General features: G+C 49.9%; 1 protein-coding gene across 1 annotated transcript in view; it reads right to left on the minus strand.

Moving 5' to 3' along the window:
- Positions 1 to 24560, minus strand: part of Gabbr2 (gamma-aminobutyric acid type B receptor subunit 2) — a 352425-nt gene that overhangs the window by 115667 nt on the left and 212198 nt on the right. The window contains 1 exon segment of the mRNA XM_028882779.2: positions 19379 to 19615. Within this exon segment, the coding sequence (XP_028738612.1) occupies positions 19379 to 19615 (237 nt within the window).

The raw sequence follows: 24560 nt of genomic DNA on the forward strand, positions 1-24560 counted from the left end.
CCATGACCACAAAGAAGGTAGAAGAGAGAGCTTGGCCCAGACAGGGCATTCTGGTTAGTTTTTTGTCAGCCTGATATAAGGTAGAGTCATCTGGGAAGAGGAACCTCAATGGAGAACATGCTTCCATCAGTTTGGCCTGTGAGCAGTATGCCTCTGGCCATTTTCTTAATTAATGATTGACATGGGTGGTACCACAGCTGGGCAGGAGGGCATGCATTAATAAGAAAGCAGTGTGAGCAAGCTATGGGGAGCAAACTAGTAAGCAGCACTCTTCCATGGCCTCCTCCGCACCAGCTCTAGCCTCCAGGTTCCTGCCTTGAGTTCCTACCCTGAGTTCCCTTCATAACAGACCGTAAGCTGTAAGACGAAATAAACCCTTTCCTCCCCAAGTTGCTTTGGTCATTGCAGTGGTTTGAATAGTTATGGTCTCCAAAGATTCATATGTTTGAATGCTTGGCCCATAGGGAATGGCACTGTTAGGAGGTGTGGCCTTGGTGGAAGAATCATGTGACCACCGGGGTGGGCTTTGAGGTCTCATATATGCTCAAGCCATGCCCAGTGTGGCAGTCTTTCCTTCTGCTGCCTGTAGATCAAGATGTAGGACTCTCAGCTCCTTCTCCAGCACCATGTCTGCCTGCACGCTGCCATGTCCTGCCATGATGATAATGAGCTAAACCTCTGAAACTGTAAGCCAGCCCCAACGAAATGTTCTTCTCTATCAGAGTTGCTGTGGTCACGGTGTCTCTTCACAGCACTAGAAACCCTAACTAAGATGGTTATGGTGTTTTATCACAGTCATAGAGAGCAAGCTAGGACAGGGGAAGATCATTCATAATGGTTGGGTGCCTGGTGCCCTCACTTCATGTTCATGGTACCTGACCAAGCAAGTGTTACTGTACCCATTGCACAGCAGGAGGCCGAGGGCTAGCTAGTCCCCTGACTAGAAGCGGCCAAATTGGATGAACTTCCAGGTCTTTTGCAATTAGTGTTTAACTTTTGGTTCTCTGTGTCTTTCCTCCAACACCCCCTTTCTTTTTCTTTCCTTCTTTTTTCCTTTTGGTTTTTTGAGACAGGGTTTCTCTGTGTAGACTTGCTGTGTAGACCAGGTTGGTTTCGAACTCACAGAGATCCATCTGTCTCTGCCTCCTGAATGCTGGGATTAAAGGCGTGCTCCATCACCACCTGGCTTCACCACCCCCTTTCTTAGACTGAAAACTAAGGCAACTATAGCTCATTACAGAAACTGTGGAAGGAGAGAGGCAAAAGAAAGATAGGAAGGAAAAAAGATCCATCCAGAGGAAACACTGCTGACATTTGGGAATACATTCTTCTGGTCTGGGTGTGTTTAAATGTTTTTATCAGCGCAGTCAGCGAGACAGCTGAGTAGATGAGGACATGGCTGCCAGGCCTGCGGAGTTCAGACGCCGGGACCCTCAATGTAAAGGGAGGGCTGACTGCCACAGGTTTTCCTCTGAGCCCCGACACACATGAACCATGGTGTGTGCACCTCCCTCCTCCACCACACAAAGTCAATTGAACTATGATTTAAAATCAAATGGGAGGCTTGTCATGCAGCCCTCTTTGTAACGTGACTATACTGATTTTTGCAAAACTGCATTATTAATCTATACTATTGACTATCTTTTCAGAACAATTGCTTTTAATAGATGCAAACAATTCCAACTATCTGGGCAGATCAAAATCCATCTAGCCAATGCCCTCCATTGGGCACTCAGACTGTGCCCTGTTTTTCCTCTGCCCATCCCGAGAAGCCAGGTTGTCATGAATGCTGCTTGCCCATCCCATCTCACAGCCACTCCCGAAGGCCAGCTGCCTACCTACAGGGTTCCAGGTCACAGAAGACACAGCTCTACTCCCAGGACACCCAGGGAGTTCCAGGATTCATTTGGTGGAAAAGTCCTGCCCATCTACCCCAGCATCTCTGCCTTTCTAAACACACCCTGGCCCTGAGGTCCATCCCAATGCCTGACTGTGAGGCCAGTGCTGGGGACTGAGAACACCTTCAGAGTTTAAGCCACTGTGGCAGAGAGAAAGTGCAGCTGTCCCTGAAAGCACACACTTGCAATGCGGACACTCAGGAGGCCAAGGCAGAACTCCTTTGTGTTCAAGGCCACCCTGGGCTATACATCCGGAGTCTTGCTGCCAGAAGACCAAAAGGGACTGAGTGGGGGAGGGAGGGAGGGGGCAGGGAGAAGGAGGAAAGGAGGGAGGGAGGAAGAGGGAGAGAGAGACAGAGAGACAGAGAGAGACAGAGACAGAGAGAGACAGAGAGAGACAGAGACAGAGACAGAGCTACCTGATCAGCAGCCACATTCAAAAGGCGAACAAAGGGAAGGTATGGCCCAGCGGCAGGACTTGCCTGACATGCGCCAGGCCTCTGGGCTCCCCCAGCACTGTGCTGCCTTCCACACACTAAAAGATGAGAAGAGCAAGTAAAATTAATGCTGGTGCTAAATTAGAAGCATTTATTTATATGCCTGTGTATGTGCACCACGTGTATGAAGGTGCCTGTGGAGGCCAGAGGAGGGCACCGGATCCCTTGGAATTGGAGTTACAAGCACTTGGGAGTTATCTGATATGGGCACTGGGAACTGAACCTGGGTCCTCTGAAAAAGCAGCCAGTGTGCTCTTAACCGCTGAGCCGTCTCTCCAGCTGATGTTGTTAGTAAATTCTATCAAACTTAGTACATCCCAAGTAATAGCATTTCAGTTGTAAACCACGTAAAACCTAAGATATTGTACACTTTTATTTAAAGTTTTTATATTTATTTTGTTCGTGTGTGGGACACACATGCGCCATAGTACACGTGTGGTGGTCAGAGGTCAACCAATGAGAGGTGGCTCTCCCTCTACCATGTGGGTCTGGGGGATTCAACTCCGTGGTATCAGACGTGGCAGGTATCAGACGTGGCAGCCAACACCGATACCTGCTGAGCCACGACACCCGTCCATCACCTTTCGTGACAGGAGCTTCCCATGCAGTACTGGTTAGGTTCAAATTCATGCTTTTCTTGCCTTGGCTTCCTGAGCAGCACGGGTGTGAGAGAGTGTCTACTCCCTTTGGAATCCTCAGTGTGAATGCAGGCCTGGCATGTGTGTGTGTGAGGCCCTCACTGGGAGGTATTTGTGCTGTGAAGGTCTGATTCCTCCTGTGTGTCTAAATCAATCAGTTCAGCCAGTCGATAACAAGTGACATGGATGAGGTCTGTCCTGGTTTCTTCTTCCACCAGGATTCCCACAGTCCCCGGTGATCTCCACGGTTTGCTATGTGCCTCCTCAACTTCCGAGGAGCCTATGCAAGGTCCCTTGGCCATTGGTCTCACTTTATAGAAGACAATGCAAATATTAGGGACTTCTGGGACCCAAGTGCGGCCATCTCTCTGTCATAGCAAGCTGCCTCTCCCAGTAAGCTAATAGAGCCACCCAAATGAAAGAACGTCACTTCAGTTTTGCCTAGTACTTTTCTGAAATGCTTTCAGAATCATTTCTGCAACTAGAACATCTCTCAAAGGAAGAAAACTAGTTCATCACCGTAATCAAGTCTGTCACAGAGGATGTGTGGTGATGTTTGAAAATATAATCCTGTGAACATCAGAACTGACAACTTAGAAACGTCTCGAGGCTACATCTGCTAATAACAGTCTTTAGCATTCAGGCTGGGCACCCACGTGGGCTGGTGTGATCTGTTTCACAGCAGAAATGCCCTAACAAGGAACTTCCTCAAAGAGGAACTGGGCAGAGGACAGATTTTAATGAGGCCCAAACCCTGCAAGGGTGGAGTGTGATAGAGAATAAAGGCCCGAGATGAAACGTGTCTCTCTGAGTCAGATGAAAAGATGGGGCCTCACGTCAGGAAATGCAGCGAAAACCGTCAAGAGGCCAGGACTTGTACAGAAAAGGAGCCGTGACTTCGGGGCCAATCACTTCTGAGATTAAAATGAAGCAGACACCTGAGATGACTTCTGTGGCTGCTCTTCACTACCTCACACTTCCAGCCACCCACTTACCCACCCACCAAATCACCCACCTGCTCATCATATCTCTATCCACTCACCTGCTTATTGATCTGCCATCCACCCACCAATCTGTCATCTACTCACCTACCCATATATCTATCTACCCACTTATACACTCATCTATCTATCGGTCCAACCACCCATCCATCCACCTATCATGTAGCCACCCATCTATCCACCTGTCCATCCATTCATCCCTCTATGTAGCTATCCAGCCATCCCCGCCCCCACCCCGCAGTCTCTCCCATAAGTCTCCTCCATGGGAAGCCGTGGGGAAATACTGAGAGGCAGGGGCAGGGATGGCGATAAGCTGTCTTTGATGCTCCTGTTCATTTTCGATCAGCTGAGATGCAGATGTAAGCCAGATCATATGCTAGCAACTGACCACAGAGAAGTGAACCTCAGAAAGACCCTCCCTAGAGGGCTTGGTAGTAGATGTTTCTGCTGTAAAATTCCAATGGCATGGTGTCAGCATGATTGCTAAAGAGAGATGAACCCAAGGACTTCAAACTCTTGACTTCAGCACTAGTTTTTAAGTACTAAAAGCATGAGAATGAGGTGAAAGGGCATTAAACAAAAAGACTATTAACAGCCCCACAAAAACGGCGCAGGTGAAAGCCCCTCATGGTGGCCGTCTTCCTGGCTGTAAGCCGGCCAAGGCAATCGATGCTCTGCTGCCGATGGATCACGATCACTCTCTTTCCCTGATCTCATCTCTGATTCATGCCTTAACTTTTTATGGGATGACCATAGTGGCTTTCAAGATAAAGTAAAGAAAAAGCTCAAAAGAGGTCACTGTTTCCCACACCTCCACCACACACCAGCTCCTCCGTGACTTCACACATCCACATACCATCTGTGCTTGGCTTTACTGAGAGCCTGCCTCCTAAGAACGTGGAAGAAGAAACCTTGTCTTGCTGCCTTACAGGGACATTATGGTTTTATATCACACATTAAAATAGACACATGGTCATTAAAACACAGAATGTGGTCTGAGTCTCAGTTAAACTGTCCTCTCTTCTGCATCGAGGACATCATCAGGGAACTCAGGACAACCAATGGGCTCGGGGAACCTGAGCAGGTGAGCTGACCAAGGGCTCTGATCCTGGCCCTTCATTAAGGCATGGCTTCTCCTTTGGTACCACATACATGTGCATGCTAATTTTTAAATCTAAAGGGATGATGAAAAGAGTTTTCCAAAGAGCAAATTTTTAAAAAGGAGAAGCAGCAGCAATGTTTAGTGTAAAGTCAATGTTAATTTAAATGTTAAATGGGCCAGTGACTTTAGGCTTCTGTGGAAAATCCCTTTTGAAAGATGCTTGGAAGCCACTGGAATACATTGATAAGCGCCTTCATTTATGCTGAACATGAATCCCTTATGTCACAAGTGTGTGAGTTTTTGTGTATGTGCAAATGAATGTGAGGGTGTGAATCGCTAAAGATGGCGAGGGTATCAAAAATATAACTGGAACCCACATGTGGCTGTGCATCCCGGCCCTTGTGATGTGGAGGCAGGATGATGATGAGTTCAAGGCCAGCCTGGGCTACATAGCAAAACCCTGTTTAAAACAAACAACCCTTTAAGCTAGGCATTGTGGCCCCCTATTGGAGCTCTGGGATATGTCCAGCTCCCCTCTTTAGGGACCAAAGTGCCATCCTTGGCTCCTAAGAGCAGAGGCTAGTGAGTCTCAGCTAAGTCCCTTGCTGGAAACTACCTTCCACTTTGAGGAACAGCCTTGTCCAAGGATACACCCATTCCAGGGCCAGCCAGGGTCTGGCCAGCTTATAGAGAGCTTGGAGGCTCAGGCTTTCACCAGCCCAGCTCCAGGGCTCCTTGTAGAGACAACAGCTTCAGTAGTAGTGGCTCTGTGGTCCCCACACCCATCCTTACAGGCTTGTCTCGAGTTCAGTCTCACAGAGCCACACACAGTGAGTGTGTGTCTCATCACCCGTGTGTCAGGAGCCCAACCTCAAGTGGGAACCCATGACAGATTGGGAAACTGAGGCTGAGTTCTTGTCTAGGTTTATTCAGCTATGAAGCAACGGCTTGTCTTTGGTTTTACTAATCCAACCAACACCTCTTAGGGAGACACAGGCAGGTATCCCTCTGCCCCCTCTTGCCCTTCCACAATGTTTTATGTCCCCTACCTGATTCTAGGTCTTGTCAGGATGAAGCAAGGACTCTGGGAGGCTCGAATTATACAGAGAAAGAAGATGGAGGTGGGTGTTGGGGAGTGAGAATGGGATTCACAATCCTATGAGGAAATGGGTCTTGGGAGTTTCTTCACCTACTCCCACAGGGGCAGGCAAGAGCCAGGCAGGCTCAGCTTGGAGAGCCACATGGACAGTGTGCAAGCCACCCCTGCATGAGCACACAGAGGCCAGTGACCTGCATCAGGGCTCAATGCCACAGATCTTGTCGGCTGCAATTTATGTCAGCTGTCGTCCTCAGAGCCTAGGAGACTTCCCTCTGGTTTAGCATCCTGGGCTAACATACCTTGACATGTGCACCAAACGGTTGTCCTCATGTCAATTAAAGAAATGTGCTGGGTGGGTGTGGAGCTTCCCTGGGTTGTTTTCACCCAGGATTTTCCCTGAGTGTCTCCCACAGCAGTGGGCTATCAATGATGCTTCATTATATTTGCTTAAAAATTTGTTCAAGGTTGATATTTTCATGTGTGTGTGTGTGTGTGTGTGTGTGTGTGTGTGTGTGTGTGAGAGAGAGAGAGAGAGAGAGAGAGAGAGAGAGAGAGAGAGAGAGAGAGAGAGTCTTTCTATATAGGCATGACTGGCCTAGAACATGCTACATAGACCACCTGTCACTGCCTCCTAAGTGCTCGGACTAAAGGCATGCTCTACCATACCAGGCTTCACTTGTTTTATTTTGTTTTGTTTTAAAATATTTATCTTATTTGTGTGTGTGTGTGTGTGTGTGTGTGTGTGTGTGTGTGTGTGTGTATGCATGTGCAGTGTGGGTACTCATGATGGCCAGAAGAGGGCATCAGATCCTTAGGAGCTGGACTTACAGGCAGTTGTGAGCTCAACATGGGTGCTAGGAACCAAACTCAGATTCTCTGGAAAAGCATTAAGTGCTCTTAGCTGCCGAGTCATCCCTCTAGCTTCATATTTTCATTCTTTTAAAACATACATTTTAGAGCTTGGGATGTAGCCTAGTTAGAGTACTTGCTTCTCACAGGCCTGAAACCCTGGATTTGCTTCTTAGCACCCCATAAATTGGACAGTGATGGTATGCACCATTATCCTTGGGTTACATAGCAAGTTTTAAGTCAGCCTAGGAAATGTGAAACCCTGTCTCAGAAACAAAACAAAACAACAAAAGCCAGCATACATTCTAGGTGCTTCTTCAGAGATCTCTGGATTATTGGAGGACACTTTGCGTTTGCTGGGGTTAGGCTGCGAGGGCCATAATTTCTCTCTAAAGTTAGTTAGCAAACCACTTATGGGATCTTTAAGATACTGTTAAAATAAACACACAGCTAAGTACAACCAGCTTGCCCTCAAAACCACACAAAAATCCCTCATACTTCAACAACTGCAGAATAGCCTCCACCGAGGGATAGGGGTAGAGCTTAGCGATAGGATGCTTGGCTAGCATGTAAGGTTTGGTCCCCAGCATCACAAAAGACTTAAAATGACCCTTCCTAACAGGGAGCCTGTGTGTCTGTGGCACCTGCTTCTAGCCATCATGCTGGGGGAGTGCTGGAGGTAGGTGGTGGTGCCAGCCCAGCAGTGTGAATTCAATGCATTGCATGCCGTTGAATGGTATGGCTAAGCTGAGGGCACACACAGCTGAGTTTATGCTGTGCTTATTCTGTCACGTTGAAGTAAGAATTAAAAAGATGGAGTAGCGTGGTCATGATTTGATAGGTGAAAACACATAGTAAGGGGATAGAAGAGAATTGTGTCTTAGTACGAAGTGTCCAGTGAATAACGGTGTCAGGCTGGCTTTGAGGTCATTTTGATAGTGGTCTGGACTTTCCTTCTGCAATGGACGCACTCCTTGGACAAAAACAATCCATGGGTGTTATTCTTAAGGACACAAAGAAATAAGAAGCCGAGCTTGGGGGTGCAGAGAGGCAGGAAAAGAGCACAGTGCAAACCTGCACACCCTGGGTCTGATCCCCAAGTGAAAACAAGCATGGTGTGTACCTGTGATCCTGGCACTTGGGGGAGACAGAGGCAGGAGGATCAGAAGTTCTTTGGTTATCTGTTGCTGGAGGGCTTCTCTCCAGGTTCCACCAAGCCCCGCAGTCCCACAATCTACATATAAAATAATCACTCAGACGAAAAAAAGAAAGAACAGGAAGGCAGGAAGGACACTGCCAGCTGCCGCCATGACAAGCATCATGTGAAGACACCAGTAAGCCACCAGCCACGTGGCAAGGTATAGATTTATGGAAATGGATTAATTAAGCTATAAGAACAGTTAGCAAGAAGCCTGCCACGGCCATACAGTTTGTAAGCAATATAAGTATTTGTGTTTATTTGGTTGGGTCTGAGCGGCTGTGGGACTGGTGCGTGACAAAGATTTGTCCTGACTGTGGGCAAGGCAGGAAAACTCTAGCTACAGTTACCTAGTGAGTAGATCAGCCTGGGATACATGAGACCTTCTCTAAAAAGGAAAAAAAAAAAAAAAGATTAAGGGTCTTTAGAGAAGTGGCTGCCCTAAAAAAACCAAAAACAAAAAACCAACAACAAGGGCAGAGCCCTCCCATGCTGATTCCCCAAGGGCCTCAGTTTCTCCACCTGGAAAGTGTGCTGGGGAGGACTTGCTGGTTTATTTCAGCTTCATCTTTTGAGTGCAACTTTTTTTTTGCCCCCTAAAGGAAGAGATTTCTAGAGATGTAGAAAGCAAGTTAAAAGTGTTGAAAGGTAGACAGCCTAGGTTCAAATCCTAGCTTCTCCACTCACCAGCTCTTGACTGTAGGACATTAATTAACCTCTCGGTTTTCTCACAAACTGTTGCTAGTGTCTACTTTGTGGGGCCTTACTAGTTTCAAACGAAGACCCCAGAACTGGGAGGCTCGCAGAACAGCAGCACACGGTACCCCATTCCTGGAGGCCAAAGGTTGTTGTGGGTAGGCCGATTGCTTCCAAGGCCTGCGGGGGAGGACGAAGTGCCTGCCTCCTGACTCTTGGTGGCCTGCTGGCCGTCTTTGGTGTCTCATGGGTCTTCTAAGTATCATCCCTCTATATTCTTCTGTCGTGGGCCTTCCCCCTGCCTGTGTGCCTGTCTCAACTCCCCATTTTATAAGGACACTGGTTATGTCATTATCCAGTGTGACCATGACCAACCGCACCTGCAACATTCCAAGACCCTTGGGGTTAGGAATCCAACATAAATCTGGGGTCTGGGGAGGCAACTCAGTCTACAATAGGGAATGAAATGCAGTGGAGAACTAAGCACAGTACCCAGCACAGAGCGAGCACTCAGCTCTCCTATCATCTTCCACCTGTTGTTACAGCAAGAGCTACTGTGGCCGCCATGTTCCCGGCTCCTTCTGGGGTTCATGGTCGGCTTCTCTCTGGGACCAGACTGCCTGTGCTCAGGGCGGCCACTGAAGTTCCAAATGATACACTCCCCCATGCTGTTTTTTTTGTTTAAAAAACTAGGTAATTTTCTCCCCTGCCTCAAGGAAGTGAAACTCGAAAGCTTTGGCGGGCCAGGCATCAATTCCCACAAATTGCTAAGCTGCACTGTTTGGATCTCTCAAATGTGTCTGACAGCAGAGGTGGGAGGCGGTGGATTTCTGAGCTGTGTGTTGTCTGCACTCAAGTGTAATTGCGTTTGCATCAACGTCTCAGACACAAGGTTTCGAGACCTCTGGGGTTTTCACTGTTTTTTTTTTTTTAAAAAAAATCACTTGTGTGCGCCCGCGCGTGGATGCACACATGTCACCGTGCATGTGTGGAGGTCAGAGGACATCCTCAGGCATTGGTCTTCTTTCCACATTGCTGGAGGCAGAGTCTCTTGTTCAACAGGCCAGGCTAGCTGGCCCATGAGCTAGTGATTCCCCTATCTCCGCCGCTTATATCACCGTAGAAGTACTGGGACAGCAGACGTGTGCTCCTGCATTCGGCTTCACATGGTTTCTGGGGATTCAAACTCAGATCCCTGTGCTCACATGACACTTTACCCACTGAGCCACCTCCCCAGCCCAAGGACTCTGTTTTTGGAATGAGAAACCCGAAATGTAGTTCTGAGTTGGGTTTACCAGCCTCCTGCACTATGATTATTTATTCAATCAACAAACATTCATTTCATAGACTAAGAGCCAGGGCTCACTCAAAGGCACAAAGACTATACCTACACCACTGTTATGGGCTCATGGGCTCACTGAGGGAGGAGGCAGGCTTACATCTCAGCAATGTGCGCTGGAACCATATTACCCTCCACTACTTATATGGGATGGGGTTATTCCCTACCTCCCATATGGCTTACCTGGTTGTTCAGACCAGGTATCTTATAGGCAAAACCATATATTACTCCTGCCTCCTACTTGGCCAAGGTGAGCTTGTAAGAGAAGCTGGGAATGCTGGGAACATCATCTGCATCAGCCAGATGGGTAGCCTAGACTAACCTCTCTTCACCACCTGTGCAGTCTGGGCAGATCACTTATGTGTGCTGGGTGTCTTTCTTTAATCTCTAATAGGAGCATTCATTACTTCACCCATTCACTCAGGTACTGTTTAGCAGACCTCTCCTACGTCCCATGTCTAAGATATTGCAGAAACTAAGCAGGCAATAACGAAGCGAGCTATGTTGTGTGTCAGATGGGAGCCACTGTGGACAAGGACGAGGCGTGGGGCAGTGAGTGGATGGCAGAAGGAAGAGCAGCTCCACATGGGGCATCAGGAAAGTCCTGGCTAGGAAGGTGACAGGAGGGTCAGGACATAGGACATGAAAGGGAGGCCAGGTGCTGTCAGCCACCAGCACAGTATACTAGGCTCTGTGTATATATGTACAGAATGTATATATATATATATATATATATATATATATATATATATAGCTCTCTCTATATATATTACTCTCTATATATACATATATATTTATACACACACACACACACATATTACATAAATACACATATATATATATATATATATATATATATAGAAGAGAGAGAGAGAGAGAGAGAGACCCTGTGTGGGTCTGATCCTAGCCTCTCATCTCTCATGTGATGTGTCCAGAACTGGGGTGCTGCCCAGCTGCAGTGGGGGTCAGTTCCTAGACAGTGCGACAGCATTAGAGGAAGGGTGACGGTTATTATTACACTGTGTATCGCTAACAATTACCGCCCGGAAAATGTTCTTGCTGGTATGAATTTGCAAGGCAAGAAGACTGCATCTCCTCCAGATCAGGCCTGGGGTCTGAGCCCTAGGAAGACACCCATAGGAGCAACGAGAGACTGGGGAAGGGGAGGCCTCATGACTCGGATGGATTCCTGACACTGTGTCACAGCAGGAATTTGGGAATTGCTCTTGATGGATCCATGAATGCCAATGAACTTCAAGTCCCGGTGACCTGTCTACTGTCAGCTCTGGTTAGTGGCTGGGTTGAAAACTGCATTTCATGTCCAGAGGCCCGGGTGAGGCAGTGCTGTTAGATTTCTCAATTAGCCAAGTGACTGGAGGAAGCACTCATGGCTGAGCCTGCCCCAGGTGTGCCGTCCAGTGGGCGGCTTGGGGACATGGACACGAAGCGGGCTGGCGCCTGAGTAGCCCAGAGAGGCCAGAGATGTTGGCCTATCAGAGGAGACTCAGCTGAGGCTGGGGATACTAGGCAGGGACACCAAGGGGATGTGCAGACTGAGTAGGAGGGAGCCTTCCTGAGTTCCCTTCTCAGGTCGGGGAAGGCATGGAGGAAGACTGGTGCTAAATTCAACCCAAGGCACCAATTAGGTTACAGTAAGACTTCTTTCTAGGAAAGACTTGATTTTCCCATAGGAACACCTGGCGGTCTTAGGTTGGGTCCCCCAGAAGCATACGGAAGTGACATGCTAAGGATGTGTTCTCTGCAGAAGAGGGCCAAATCAGGGGGCGGTGTGCTTCTCATCCCTGCTCCAGGAAGGATGGGACTCCCAGGCTCTGAGCCCTGAGGCTCCCAGGTGGGAACTATTAGTCAGGCACCTGCGGCATCGGGGGCATGGGCTAACCCAGCCAAACCTTTCCAAGGGATCCCAGAGGACCTGGGTGGGGTGCCGACAGCACCTGTGTGATTAGTCTTGTGCATAATGCTAAGTGGTAATTCTAAGGGCAGCCGGAGCTGGAGTGGCGTAGAGCCAGACAAGAGGCAGGATGGTGACAACCGCCTTCCCACCTCAACTCAAATTCCTGGAGTGAGGGAACAGCAGAGAGCGCACAATCACGTCACTCACAGGTAGACTTCATTTGGCTCTGTTTTGAAACTGACCACTCTAGCCTTAACAACGGTGATTAGATGGGCTTGTCATTGAGGGGATGGAATGAGTTTAGGTATGTGAAGTGTGCCCTCCTAGATACACCGTGACTCACTGTGTGCTCTGTCTCTCTCAGAACACAGTGTCCCTAACAAAAACTGCAGTAAGAACGATGCCGTCAGTGGGCACTGAACACCAATGTGATTTCACGTGAGAACATTATAAAGTAGGACATATTTCCATTCTGCAGATGAGAACACTGAGGCCCAGACAGTGACTATCTTCTCAGGTCACCTAGCTCCTTCAGGTACTTACACTGCAGTCCCTTTGACTTTGTGGCTACAGTTCCGGTTCCAGACTGTAGGGCTGTTCTAGGCAGTGTCTTGCGTTAGAAGGTGGCTGGTTCAAGAGCATGGGCAGGGAGAGACTGGTTCCCAAGGTTGCCTCCTCCATCAAGTGTGTGTGAGTCCCTGTTCCACTGTGACAATATAGTCCAGGATGCCAGGGACCAATGCGGGGCAGGGGGCGTTCTGGGAGGATTTTTTTTGTTCCTTCTCAGTCTTGGCCAAGGAGGCTTCTGAGAGGGACGCTAGGATGGGACACAGTGAGTGGCTCGGGAGTGAGCCAGGTCCCTGGGAGGTTGATTTTCTAGGCGACACAGTGAGCTCGTCATACTGCAGAGCTTCAGGCAAGGTCTGGAGCAGAAGTCCAAGAACTGAGCCGGATCATATAGTGGCGGGACAGAGTCAGGGCTGGCTGAAAGACAGTCCCCAAAGCATCATGTCTCAGGTGGCAGATACTTTCCATTGCTGGGTGGAGTTTCTGAGGCTGTTTCTTGTCTCAGCCAAATGGGTTAAAACACAAGCAAACCATGCCTCTGGGCTGAATGAGGGCGTCAAATACAGGACACAGACATGTAGGTTCTGTATTAGAAAATGAAACAGGATCACACAGGAGAGATGGGCTACCTCAGAGATGGTATTTAGATGTCTGTGCATATGTGCATCTGTGATGTGTGCATATATCTATGCATGTATATCTATGTACATGCACAAGGGTGGGTGTGTCAGTGTGGACTTGCGTATATGTCTGAACATGTGTACACTGAGTGGTGTGTGTGTGTGTGTGTGTGTGTGTGTGTGTGTGTGTGTGTGTGAAGGTTTCTGGATAGAAAATGAACTCCTCAACTTCAGGATGACAGCTGGTCTGGGCCACAGTGGCATGGGATGGCAGGTAGTTTGAGGCCACTCTGCATCTCTCCCAGGGGGAGTCTGTTGCTTTTCCCAAGCTGTCCTCTTTACTTGGGTTACTGCACGTCATAGGTACCACTTATTAAATATGATCAGTTGTAAAGAATAACCAGAAAGGAGGCCAGGGAGAAGGCTCAATTGATAAGGCTCTTGCCATGTAAGCATAGGACCCATGTTCTATCACCAGCGCTCACGTAAAAAGTTGGGTATCATGGAACACACATAATCCCAGCACTGGGGACACAGACGGGCAGACCCCTGGGGCTCACGGGCCAGTCGGTCTAGCATGATCAGGAATCTTCAGGCCAATGAAATACCCTATCTTAAAAAACAAGGTAGAATGATCCTAAGTCATGACACCTGAGATTGATTTCTGGTCTTCACACACGTGTGTGCACACCCATACACCTGCATCTATGCAAACACATGCCTCCACCAACACTCACACAAAGATTAATTTGAAGGACCTTTTAAATCACAGCAATAGTAACCCCAACTAAGACAGGCCTATGTGTGAAATGTGGTGGTTGAGTAAGAACGGCCCCCATAGGCTCATGTATTTGAATACTTAGTTACCAGGGAGTGGAACTGTTTGAAAGGATTGGAAGGATTAGGAGGTGTGGACCTGGCGGAGGAATTATGTCACTTTGAGGTTTCAGAAGCCCGTGCCAGACCCAGACTCTCTCCTTCTGCCTGTGGATCAGGATATAAAGCTCTCAGCTCCAGGGCTATGTCTGCCTGCACGCCACCATGCTCCCTGCTATGATAATGGACTAGCCCTCTGAAACTGTAAATGAGCCCTCAATTAAATACTTTCTTTTATAATTGTTACCTTGGTCATGGTGTCTCCTCACAGCAATAGAACAGTGACCAAGACATGGGCCCTTACTGAGAGACCAGTGAATGAGAAGTTCTGGGAGTCGCATTGCTTAGCACTTGAATTTTTTTATGGCCCCTTCTAAATTGATGTGACATCATATACATATAAATACAACCTGCTCAGTCTGCATAACGTTATTTTATGTATGTATTCATGGCTAAGCCAGCCTCCCTCACCAGACCCCTTCATAGCACATCCAGTCTGTCTACCCAGCCAGATGCTGCGCATCCTCCAGGATCTAGCTTGTCAGTCTGCCTGATCATCCCCTCCACGCACCCTCCAAACCCCCAGATCTAGCCCAGGTTCCACATCTAGCACCCTGACCTAGTCTGGCCACTCTTGGCTACACAATGGCCAACCTCTAGGCTCCACCAGGTCCCACCCTCCCTTCCCAGGTCCCACAGGCTCCTCCCATGCCACATCCATTTGGTATTGGGTAACTGTCTTAGTTACTTTCCTATTGACACAACAGAACACCACGACCAAGGAAACTTACAAAAGGAAGTATTAATGTGGAGATCATGATCTGGGAGGGTTAGAGTCCTTGACAGTCATGGTGGGAGGCATGGCGGCAGGTAGGCAGGCGTGGCACTGGAGCAGTAGCCGAGAGCTCACATCTGACCTGCAAGCATGAGGCGGGGTGGGGGTGGGGCACTAACTGGAAGTATGCTGGGCTTTTGAAACCTCAAAGCCCATCCACAGTGACACATCTCCTCCAATAAGGCCACGGCTCCTAAGCCTTCCCAAACAGTTCCACTAACTGGGGACCAAACATCCAAATATGTGAGTCTATGGAGGTCATTCTCATTCAAACCACCGCAACAACCAATTGGGGAAGACTATTCCTCCCACTCCCAGCATCCCTTAGTTGCCTGTAGCTCTTTGTGCATGGTGGAGGCCTCATGCGTCACCCCTCCCCATCCATACTGGCGTCCTTGCTCAGATTGTGAATTTTAACAAAGCTCCTGGAAGGGCCTCAAGTTTGGGCAGAAATCGTGCTCTAACATCCTCTCACTTTCAGAAAACTGACTGGGGCACTCTCTGAGCTTCTGCAACCCAAGCAGGGGATTCCAGCCTGGGATTCACTCCCCATACGTGCTTGGCCGGGGGAGGTTGTAGGTGAGGAAGAATCCTGGGATTCCTGACTGTGAGGCCCTTACAGGCCTGAAGACCACACTGTGTCCCCAGAAGCCAGAGGTGTACAGCATGCCTGGGTCTTTGGCGTGCAGCAGGGGCATAGACTTCCATTTTTTTGTGGACTCCAGTCCCCAAAGAGATGAAATGGAGCTCTGCCTCAGGCTAAGCTGGATCTTCGCTATGAGATTTAGAGAAGGAATTTCTTCTCCAACATGCCAGCTAGGCACCCAGGCCCAGCTCCCAGCAGACTGCACACGCCGAATCAATTGAGTCACGGATATAATTAATTTAATGCACTTAAACGATTTTCTGTATAGTAAACATGCTGAACGAGGGCGACCCAGAATAAAGTGACTGCCTGAGAAACGCAGACCGTGAGAGCAATGGAGACGCTTCAGGGAACGCCAAGTGCTTCCGTCTCTTTCCACTTGTGCCCTCCATCCAGCTCCTCACCGACGGCTGAAGCTGGCCTTCTGCGGCCTCCCTGGGCCACAAGGGCACTTTGTACTGTGTCGAAGGATATTGCATTTTCGGCAATCCAAAGATAATTTTAACGAGACCTGTCTGCAACCCAGAGCCAGGTGCATCTTAACATGCCATAAAGGGACAAGTGGAAGCTAGAACCAAGGGCCAAACGGATTCTCTCTGCAGCCTTTCCTGGCTGAAGGGGACTCCCGAGGGCTGCAGGGACAGTGGGTGGGGTTGGTGGAGGCATGGTGGGCCTGCCTGAAGTTGGGGCTCTGCCAAGCGTTGGTGCTAGAGACCCTGAGGGAGTCATGACCCCCCTCTTAGATCAGTGTCCCTGATAACATGAGGGGGTTGGCTCTGCGGAGTTTTAAGAGTGTGTACAGGTCTGCCATTCGCTGAATTATGACTCAGACTGGTGCAGGTGTCAAGGAATTTCCCATTAGTAAGAAATTCATCTTCGGGCCCTGGAAAGCATTTTAGCCCGTCTTAGCTAATTGCTCATCAAGTAGTGATTATTTGGCTTAGATGACAGGGTACACTTTGCAGGGGTTATAAATGAGCTCCTGCGAAGCCGCGCCAGGCGTCGGGCGCCAGGCAAAGGGCTGGCCTCTGGGCTTAGAGATGCAGCCAAAGGCTTCGGCGGCGCTCCGTCAGCCAGCCAGCACTGCCTGTCGTGAACGCATCCCACCAACAAGAAGCAAAGCGGAGGGCAGGTGACCAGCCCTGCCCGTCCTTCCTCTCCCAGGGTGAGCAGAGAATGTGTACGGTGAGGGGAGCAGACCCGAGTGTTGTGACTGGCAGGGGAGGCTGTGGGGAGAGGTTCCTCTGCCAGCCCGGAAGCTCATATGCCCCAGGCTAGACCTGAACTTGGTATGTAGCCAGGAATGACCTCGAACTTCTGGTCCTTCTGCCACTAACCCCCCTGGTGTTGTGATTGCAGGTCTGTGCCACTATGTGTGACAGACGCGATGCTGAGGTTTGAACTTGGGGCTTTATTCACACTGGGTGACCGCTGTACCAGCTGAGTCTCACCCCCAGGCTGGGAACCCTCTTTCTTTCAACATGTTTCAGGCTCTCCCTATGTAGCTCAGGCTGGTCTCAAGTTCGAAATCCTCCTACCGCCACCCCCGAAGTGCTTGGGTTACAGCTATGTGCCTGGACTTTAGTAAGTTTGAGATGGCGGGATCTGAGTGTGTTTGTGAGGTGCTCTGAGGATAAAGGCACCTCTTTCAGCACAGGGTGAGGCAAGCGGCTGCAGCTTCCAGTCTGAATCTAGGCTGCGCTGTGAAAAAACGTACTTGGCCAGCAGCTGCACAGAGCCTTCACATCTGACTGTGGGAGGGGATGTCTGCATTTAGATCCTTCTACCTGTGGATTTTGGAAACCTACTTCCCTTCAGCAAACTCAGAGCCTCCCCTCCAGCGGGGGAGTGGCTGCTGAGCCACTGCATTCGAATCAGCCTGGAGGGTTGGTTAAGGACCCGGGGTCTAGAAACCCAGTCAGTGAGTCAAACAAATGCTCGGGTGAGGCTGACCACACCCAGACTGGCTGGCCCGGGAGAGTCCTTTGCTCGTCACTCTCGAGTTGAGTCCTAACTTACCTCCCCAGCCCTGCCATCCCCCTACTCAAGGTTCTGTCTCAGATGACTGTACCTCCCCCCCCCAACCAATCCCCACCCTCCCTCTTACTCAGCTGCCACCTGGCCAGCCAGCCTTGAGTGCCTTAGTGCTTGTATACTCCTCGAGGCCGAGCTCGAATGCTGCCTCTTCTGAGAAGCCGTCCCTGAATTTTCCACAAACGTCAAGGACATCCTTGCAGGCTGGTGGAGTTCTCCCCTGTGCCAAATGCTTTTAACTTTTCCATGACAGCGTTGTTCGGGTCTCACCCCTGGATCTACACCACTGCATACACTCTCAGCTCCTGCAAGACCTGCCTGCCACACCGCCATGCCAGCAGCTGAAAACATCTTTCAAACCCAACGTTTAAGAACTGCATCAATCCTCTCTTCTCATTGTACAGCCCCATGGTGGACCGATCTCTAATCGATTCTGAATTCGACGACACAGGACGGCACTTAGACCACTCACTCCCCGCCCCACTTCAGGCAAAGTTCCTGTGTTTGCTAGGAAGCCAAGAGGCCGACAGAATGCCAAGAGACGCCCTACAATCATGTCCATCTCCAGAAGGCAGTGCTGTGCAGCCATGAAGACCTAGACCCACACTCAAGTCCCAGCTCCTCCTCTGGTTGGCTGTCTATGTCAAAGCTCTGAGCTCAGGGCTGCTCATTTTTCCAGGTATAGTATAGCATCTGGTCTCACACGGCATAGAGACGCAATAGGACCGTTAGGAACAGTAGCAAGAGTTGGCATTTCTTGGATTCCAGCACCGGACATACATGATGGGTAGGAGCTATGCAACTTCCAGGGTCCAGGGATGGCATGGAGCCCCTGGGTGAGTGTTCGGGAACTATTGAGTATTATCAGTGCTAGTTTCCCAATGTGCATGCAAGGCATGTATTACCATCTGCATTTCCCCAGAGAAAAACTTGGGCTCAGATCAGATAATCCTCTCAATCAATATTAGCAGGTGCCACACCAAGGACTTTTATCGTCCTGTACTGGAGACTGGGGAGCAGGGGCCCTAGGAATGTTGGGCAAGCATTCAGCCCCAGAGCCATGTCCTCGGGACTCTTTTTGCTTTCAGTTTTGCAATGGTCTCACTGAGCTGGTCAGGCTGGCCTCGAACTTGAGACCTTCTTGCCCCAGCCTCTCAAATAGCTGGGATCACAGGGCTGCACCTCCAGGTCCAACGCAAAGACTCATCTTTGTTAACTACTTTACAAACAGAAGCATTGTTTCCATTTTGTGAATGAAAAGCCTGAAGTTCAAGGTCACTGATAAGTAAAGGCACAGGGTTTGAACCTGAATTTGGCCCACCCCACCTGCGGGGTGGTAGAGTGCACCTACCCTTGCAGACACCTATCCTTTCTGATGGGTGAGTCATGAAGGTACTTCCCCCGGGAAAGAGCCTACCCACCCCACACCTCCTTTCCGTATTCCCAGGAGGTTCCCTCAGTTACCCAGAGAAGAAAGCACACAACAGCAGGTGCTTAGCAGCCCCTCCTTTGGCCTTGCAGGACCCCCAGGGCACTAAGAAGACAGCCCAGGAGGCTGGGGGACTGACCGTGACGCCGAAGAAGTTGGTTTCGTTCATGGCGTTGAGGATGATCCTGCCCAGCGTGTGGTCTGTGTAGTTGAAGTCCTGGATCCGCTGGTGCCTGCTGCTGGCATGCAGCGTCTCCATGGCCCTCTGCAGTGTCTTGGCGATGACCCAGATGCCATCGTAGGCGTACCCGTGGAACTTGCTGGGCCCCACGCCCGAGCGCTTGCTGTTGTACTCTCTCTCGTATTGCTGCGGAGTCTGGAAGAACAATGAGGGCGGGGGACACCAAGTTACAGCGGGGACACCAGGCACACTCACACTCTCCGGAGTCCGTCGTGGGTCCGTCACAACGCTAGGCCTCGCTCTCCATCTCATCATCTAATTCCACAGTGATTTCCTAAGGTGGCAGCCATTGCTGTCTCCATTTTACAGACGTGGACCCTGACTTGTTCAGGTCACAGAGTCAGTGAGTGACAGGCTTGATCTAGCCCTGCCCGTCTGGAAGACTAAACAGAGGGTATAATACACCCTAACCATGGAAACCGCCTCCTCTCTGCCCCCCCCCATGTTTGCAGGGCCTGGGTCTGGAGAACTCCTGGGCCCACTTACCAAGCTTAGAAAGTGAAGATACAAGTCAACAAAACATTCAATTATTTTCAATTTCCCACCAAAATAAACACACCTTCCAAATGATCTGAAAGGCAGGGTTTGAGCTCAGCACTAGGACTCTTCAGAGCTTCTGGCCAGACAGTGCGTGAGGAAAGCCAGCCTTGCTGGGCAGTCCAGCCCCTCCAGTCCCCCCAGTCCCCCCCAGCCCCTCCAGCCAGCAGCTCATGGGCTCTCTCTGTCCTTTGCCCTCAGCCTCAGGGACCTCTGAACCGCCAGAGAGATGGTCACCCCTAAGAACTGGAGCCGAGCAAGGCCACAGGTCCCTAGGCTCTGGAAATGGCTCTAGGACATGGGCAAGGAAATCAGAGCATGGACTAGAAGATGTGTCCAACATTTTACCTTCTGATGGGATACTGCCAACTGTGAAGTTCACAGTCCAGAGCCATGTGTGATTGAGGCACAAAAAATATTGCAAAACCTCTCAGTGCATTAAGCTTCTGACTGATTCTGTGTTGGGCTGCATTCATAGCTGTCCTTGACTGCATGTGGGCTGGATATGCCAGGTTGAGATTCTAGAAGGTTCTAGCTCTGTATTCATAGCCCTGTGGATTCTGAGCCCCGCAGGGCCCTGTAAGGCCCTCTAGGACCATAGCCCCTGAGGCAGACCCAAGCAAGGGTAAGCTGTGCCTTCTACTTGTCCCTTCAAAGCTCCACAGGGTCTGTGAAGAGCTCGACACTGAACCAACCATGGATCGTCCCCTACTCCTTGCTGAATTTTCTAAAAGAATCCACTGGTGATAATTAACATCTTGATTGGCCACAAAGTCCTGAAATTGTTCTTTTACTCCAGTGCCTGAGTTTGTCCTTCCATATGATGTCACCGGGTAACCTTTGACCTGAGCCTCTCCACAGACCTTTCTCAAATTCTTTCCGACCTCTTCAGCAGGAAGCGTTATCGCAGCCATCTGGGAAAACCCTCTGAGGGACCAAACCACACAGAAACCATGGATTCCTTGTCAGTTTACACTGAGAAGGTCCCCTAGAGATGCCCCAGTACAGCCTGAGGGCCGAGAGTTGCAGAGGTTGGTACAAGTGTGTGAGGATGTGTGTGAAGTTGGATGGCCCCCATCCTGTTGCTTCTCACTGGCCATGAGGTTATTGTTCATTGGAAGCTTGCTCAACTCTCCCTGGCCAGTAAGCAGGGAAGGTGGATCCGCACAAAGGTCAAGGGGTTTTACAGGCATGGAGCCCACCACACCGAGAAGTAGGATCTCTGGTAGAGTCAGTCAGACGGGTGTCCAGGACCCCAGACCAGGTGCCTCCAGCTGTGGCCCTGCAGGATTTCTGTCTGTCCAAGTGGAGCATGTCCAGCATGAGCCCATGCTCCTCCCTCTAGTCGCAGGCTCTTCTGGAAGCCCACAATGTCCCTACCTGTCACTCATCTTCAGCCATCAGTTTCCTATTTCTCTCCCCAAACCCAAGCAGAACAGATTTTGGCTCCCGGGCTACCAGGCCTTTGGGCCAGCTTAGCTTCTGCATCCACACCCCACACAGGGAATCACCTCGCATCCCTGTGTGCCCTGACCTCTGTCCAGGCACGGCTACAAAGTGCCAGCACCTTCTCTGGTCTAGTTCTCTCCTCCTGGGGAGCTATCCGGTATGAGGTGCTTTCTCTTCTTCTAGCCTTCCAGGTGCCTAGATGATGGAGTTTCCTTGGGCCCCAGGGCTTTGCACTGGTTGTGTCCATCAGAAAATCCCCCAACGGGGAGTGCTGCGCAGCCACAGCATCACGTCACGGGAACAGCCCTCTTGAGCCGGAGCCTCTAGTCTTTCTAGCACTTACCACTCCTGTGTGGTCTGTTGTTTGGCCTCTGCTTTTGCAAGGGTGCTTCAATCACCGAATGGTCCTCAGAATCACATGATACACACATGGGACTCAGATGTGCTGTCTGCTAAATGCAGTGACATGCCATGTACACACCACAGGGCTAAATGCAGGGACACAGCTGTGAACACACCACAGGCTAAATGCAGGGACACACCTGTGCACACACCACAGGGCTAAATGCAGGGACACACCTGTGCACACACCACAGGGCTAAATGCAGTGACATGCCATGTACACACCACAGGGCTAAATGCAGGGACACAGCTGTGAACACACCACAGGGCTAAATGCAGGGACACACCTGTGTACACACCACAGGCTAAATGCAGGGACACACCTGTGCACACACCACAGGCTAAATGCAGGGACACACCTGTGCACACACCACAGGCTAAATGCAGGGACACACCTGTGCACACACCACAGGCTAAATGCAGGGACACACCTGTGCACACACCACAGGGCTAAATGCAGGGACACACCTGTGCACACACCACAGGGCTAAATGCAGGGACACACCTGTGCACACACCACAGGGATAAATGCAGGGAGGGATACACCTGTGCACACACCATGGGGATAAATGCAGGGACACACCTGTGCACACACCACAGGGCTAAATGATGCTTCCTGATACTGAAATGCACCATGCCCCTGTGCATGAAGGCACCCGTTTCCCAGCATCCTCAATAATAGGTGTTTTAATGAAAAAACATTGTCAGTTTGCCAAGAAAAAGTATTATATTCTGTTAATTTGCATTTTTCTTTCTAGTAGAATGATCTCCTTTCAAATATTGACGAGAAGTTGTTTTTACTTCTGAGGTAAATTTCTTCTTTATACTACATTGCTGCTGTGATGGCCTGATCTTTCAGACGATTGTTTTCAATCATCTTGCTGTTTTCCCAGTTTTTATTGCTTGGTTCTGTGTGTGTGTGTGTATGTGTGTGTGTGTGTGAGCGCGCACACACATGTGCATGCACACTCATCTGTACCGCAGGAATGTTTGCTGAGTATTGATCTTCAGGCAGGCACTCTACCACAGCGACACCCGCCCCGCTCCATCCCGCCACACTCTCAGGTCTTGAGTTTGCAAAGCCTCTTATCTCATCCTCCCAAGTAGCCGGGGCTACAGGCCTGGACTATCATATACCGATTATTTTAATATTTTTCAGTGTGATTTGGGTCTACGTGATGGTTAGTGTTAATTGGCAGCATGGCAAAATCTAGAATCACCTGACAAATGGGCCTCTGGGCAGGCCTGAGGCGGTGTGGGAGGATCTTAGCTGGGGTGGGAGCACTCCCTGGGCTGGCATCCTGGACTGTATAACATGGAGAGGGCAAGCTGAGCGTGTGTCCGTTGCTCTCTTCTCCTGACTGCAATGCGATGTGGCAGCTGCTTCCGGCTCCTGCTGCTGTGATGGACCATGACCTGGGACTGTGGGCCGAGATAAACCCTTTTCCTCTAAGTGGCTTTCGAAGGGCTATTTTGTCACAGTAACTGGAAGAGAAACTAAGATTCTCTATTCTGATTGTTAATTTAGCTCTTGGATATTTTTAAAGTATGTCAAAGCTGCCTAGATGTGCATCCCTCTATTATTATTATCAGCAGCAGCATCACTATTTTGTTTCTTGAGGCAGGGTTTCTCTGTGTAGCCCTGGCTATCTTGGAACTCGAAAGCATAAGAGGAATGAGACCTTCTGTCTTTCTGACTTTCCTCCCTCATGTGTTCTCTGATGCACACGAAGGCACCGGAAGGTGGGGTGCCTGGGTTGGCCAGCTTCCTGTGACTATAACATGACATCTGAGCTCATAACCTTCAGGAAAGAAATGTTCCTTTTGCTTCAGTTTGGAAGTTTCAGCTGGTGACTGGCAGGCCCCACTTTTGTTTTGAGGTGAGGTAGCTCATCAGGTGGAGAGGGACCGTGGTCAACAAAGCCACTAACCTCATGAACCAGGGAGCAAGGAGGAAGAGGATAGGACCTGTGTCCTACAATTCCCCTCCAGGGCAGGACTCCAGGGACCTAACTAGGCCCTAAAGGTTCTACGACTTACTGATAGTACCCTCCCGGGGACAAAGCCTTTAACACGCAGCCTTTGGGGACATGTGTCTAGACCATGGCAGTATCCATCTAGAATCCCATTTAGTCTCTCCAATGGGTCAGTCAGATGATGTGTTTAGACAGCACCCTAAGCTGTCTGGGATCCTCTAAAAGTCAGAGGCTGTTACAGTTCAGATAGAAAATGTCCCCATTCATTCACGGACTTTGACACTCGGCCCCCGGATGGCAGCTCTGTTTGGGGAGGCTGTGGAAACTGTGGGAGGTGGGGCTTCTCTGGAGGAAGTGAATGGGCAGGAGGTGGGCTTTGTGGGTTACAGCTTTGCCCACTTCCAATCCGAGTCTCTCTCTGTGTTTCCTGGTTGGTAGCCAAAATGTGAACAAGCAAGACCACAGGCCCCCCCACCACAGCCGCAAGCGCCCTGGCTGCAATGCCTCCCCACCATGATGGACTGTATCCCCTCAAACTGTCAGGCAAAATGGATCTCCTTCCTTCAGCTGCTTCTTGTCAGGTATGTGGTCACAGCAATGAACAGTGACCACTGCAGGGTGGGTGGAGGCCTGAGGTGAACAGGCCCAGGATGGCCTCCACAGGAGGTCACTGCCTGCACGGTTTAACTTTCTTGATGTAGTGTGTGTGTGTGTGT

Source organism: Peromyscus leucopus, chromosome 2 (assembly GCF_004664715.2).
Source record: "Peromyscus leucopus breed LL Stock chromosome 2, UCI_PerLeu_2.1, whole genome shotgun sequence".
Classification (NCBI taxonomy): Eukaryota; Metazoa; Chordata; class Mammalia; order Rodentia; family Cricetidae; genus Peromyscus; species Peromyscus leucopus.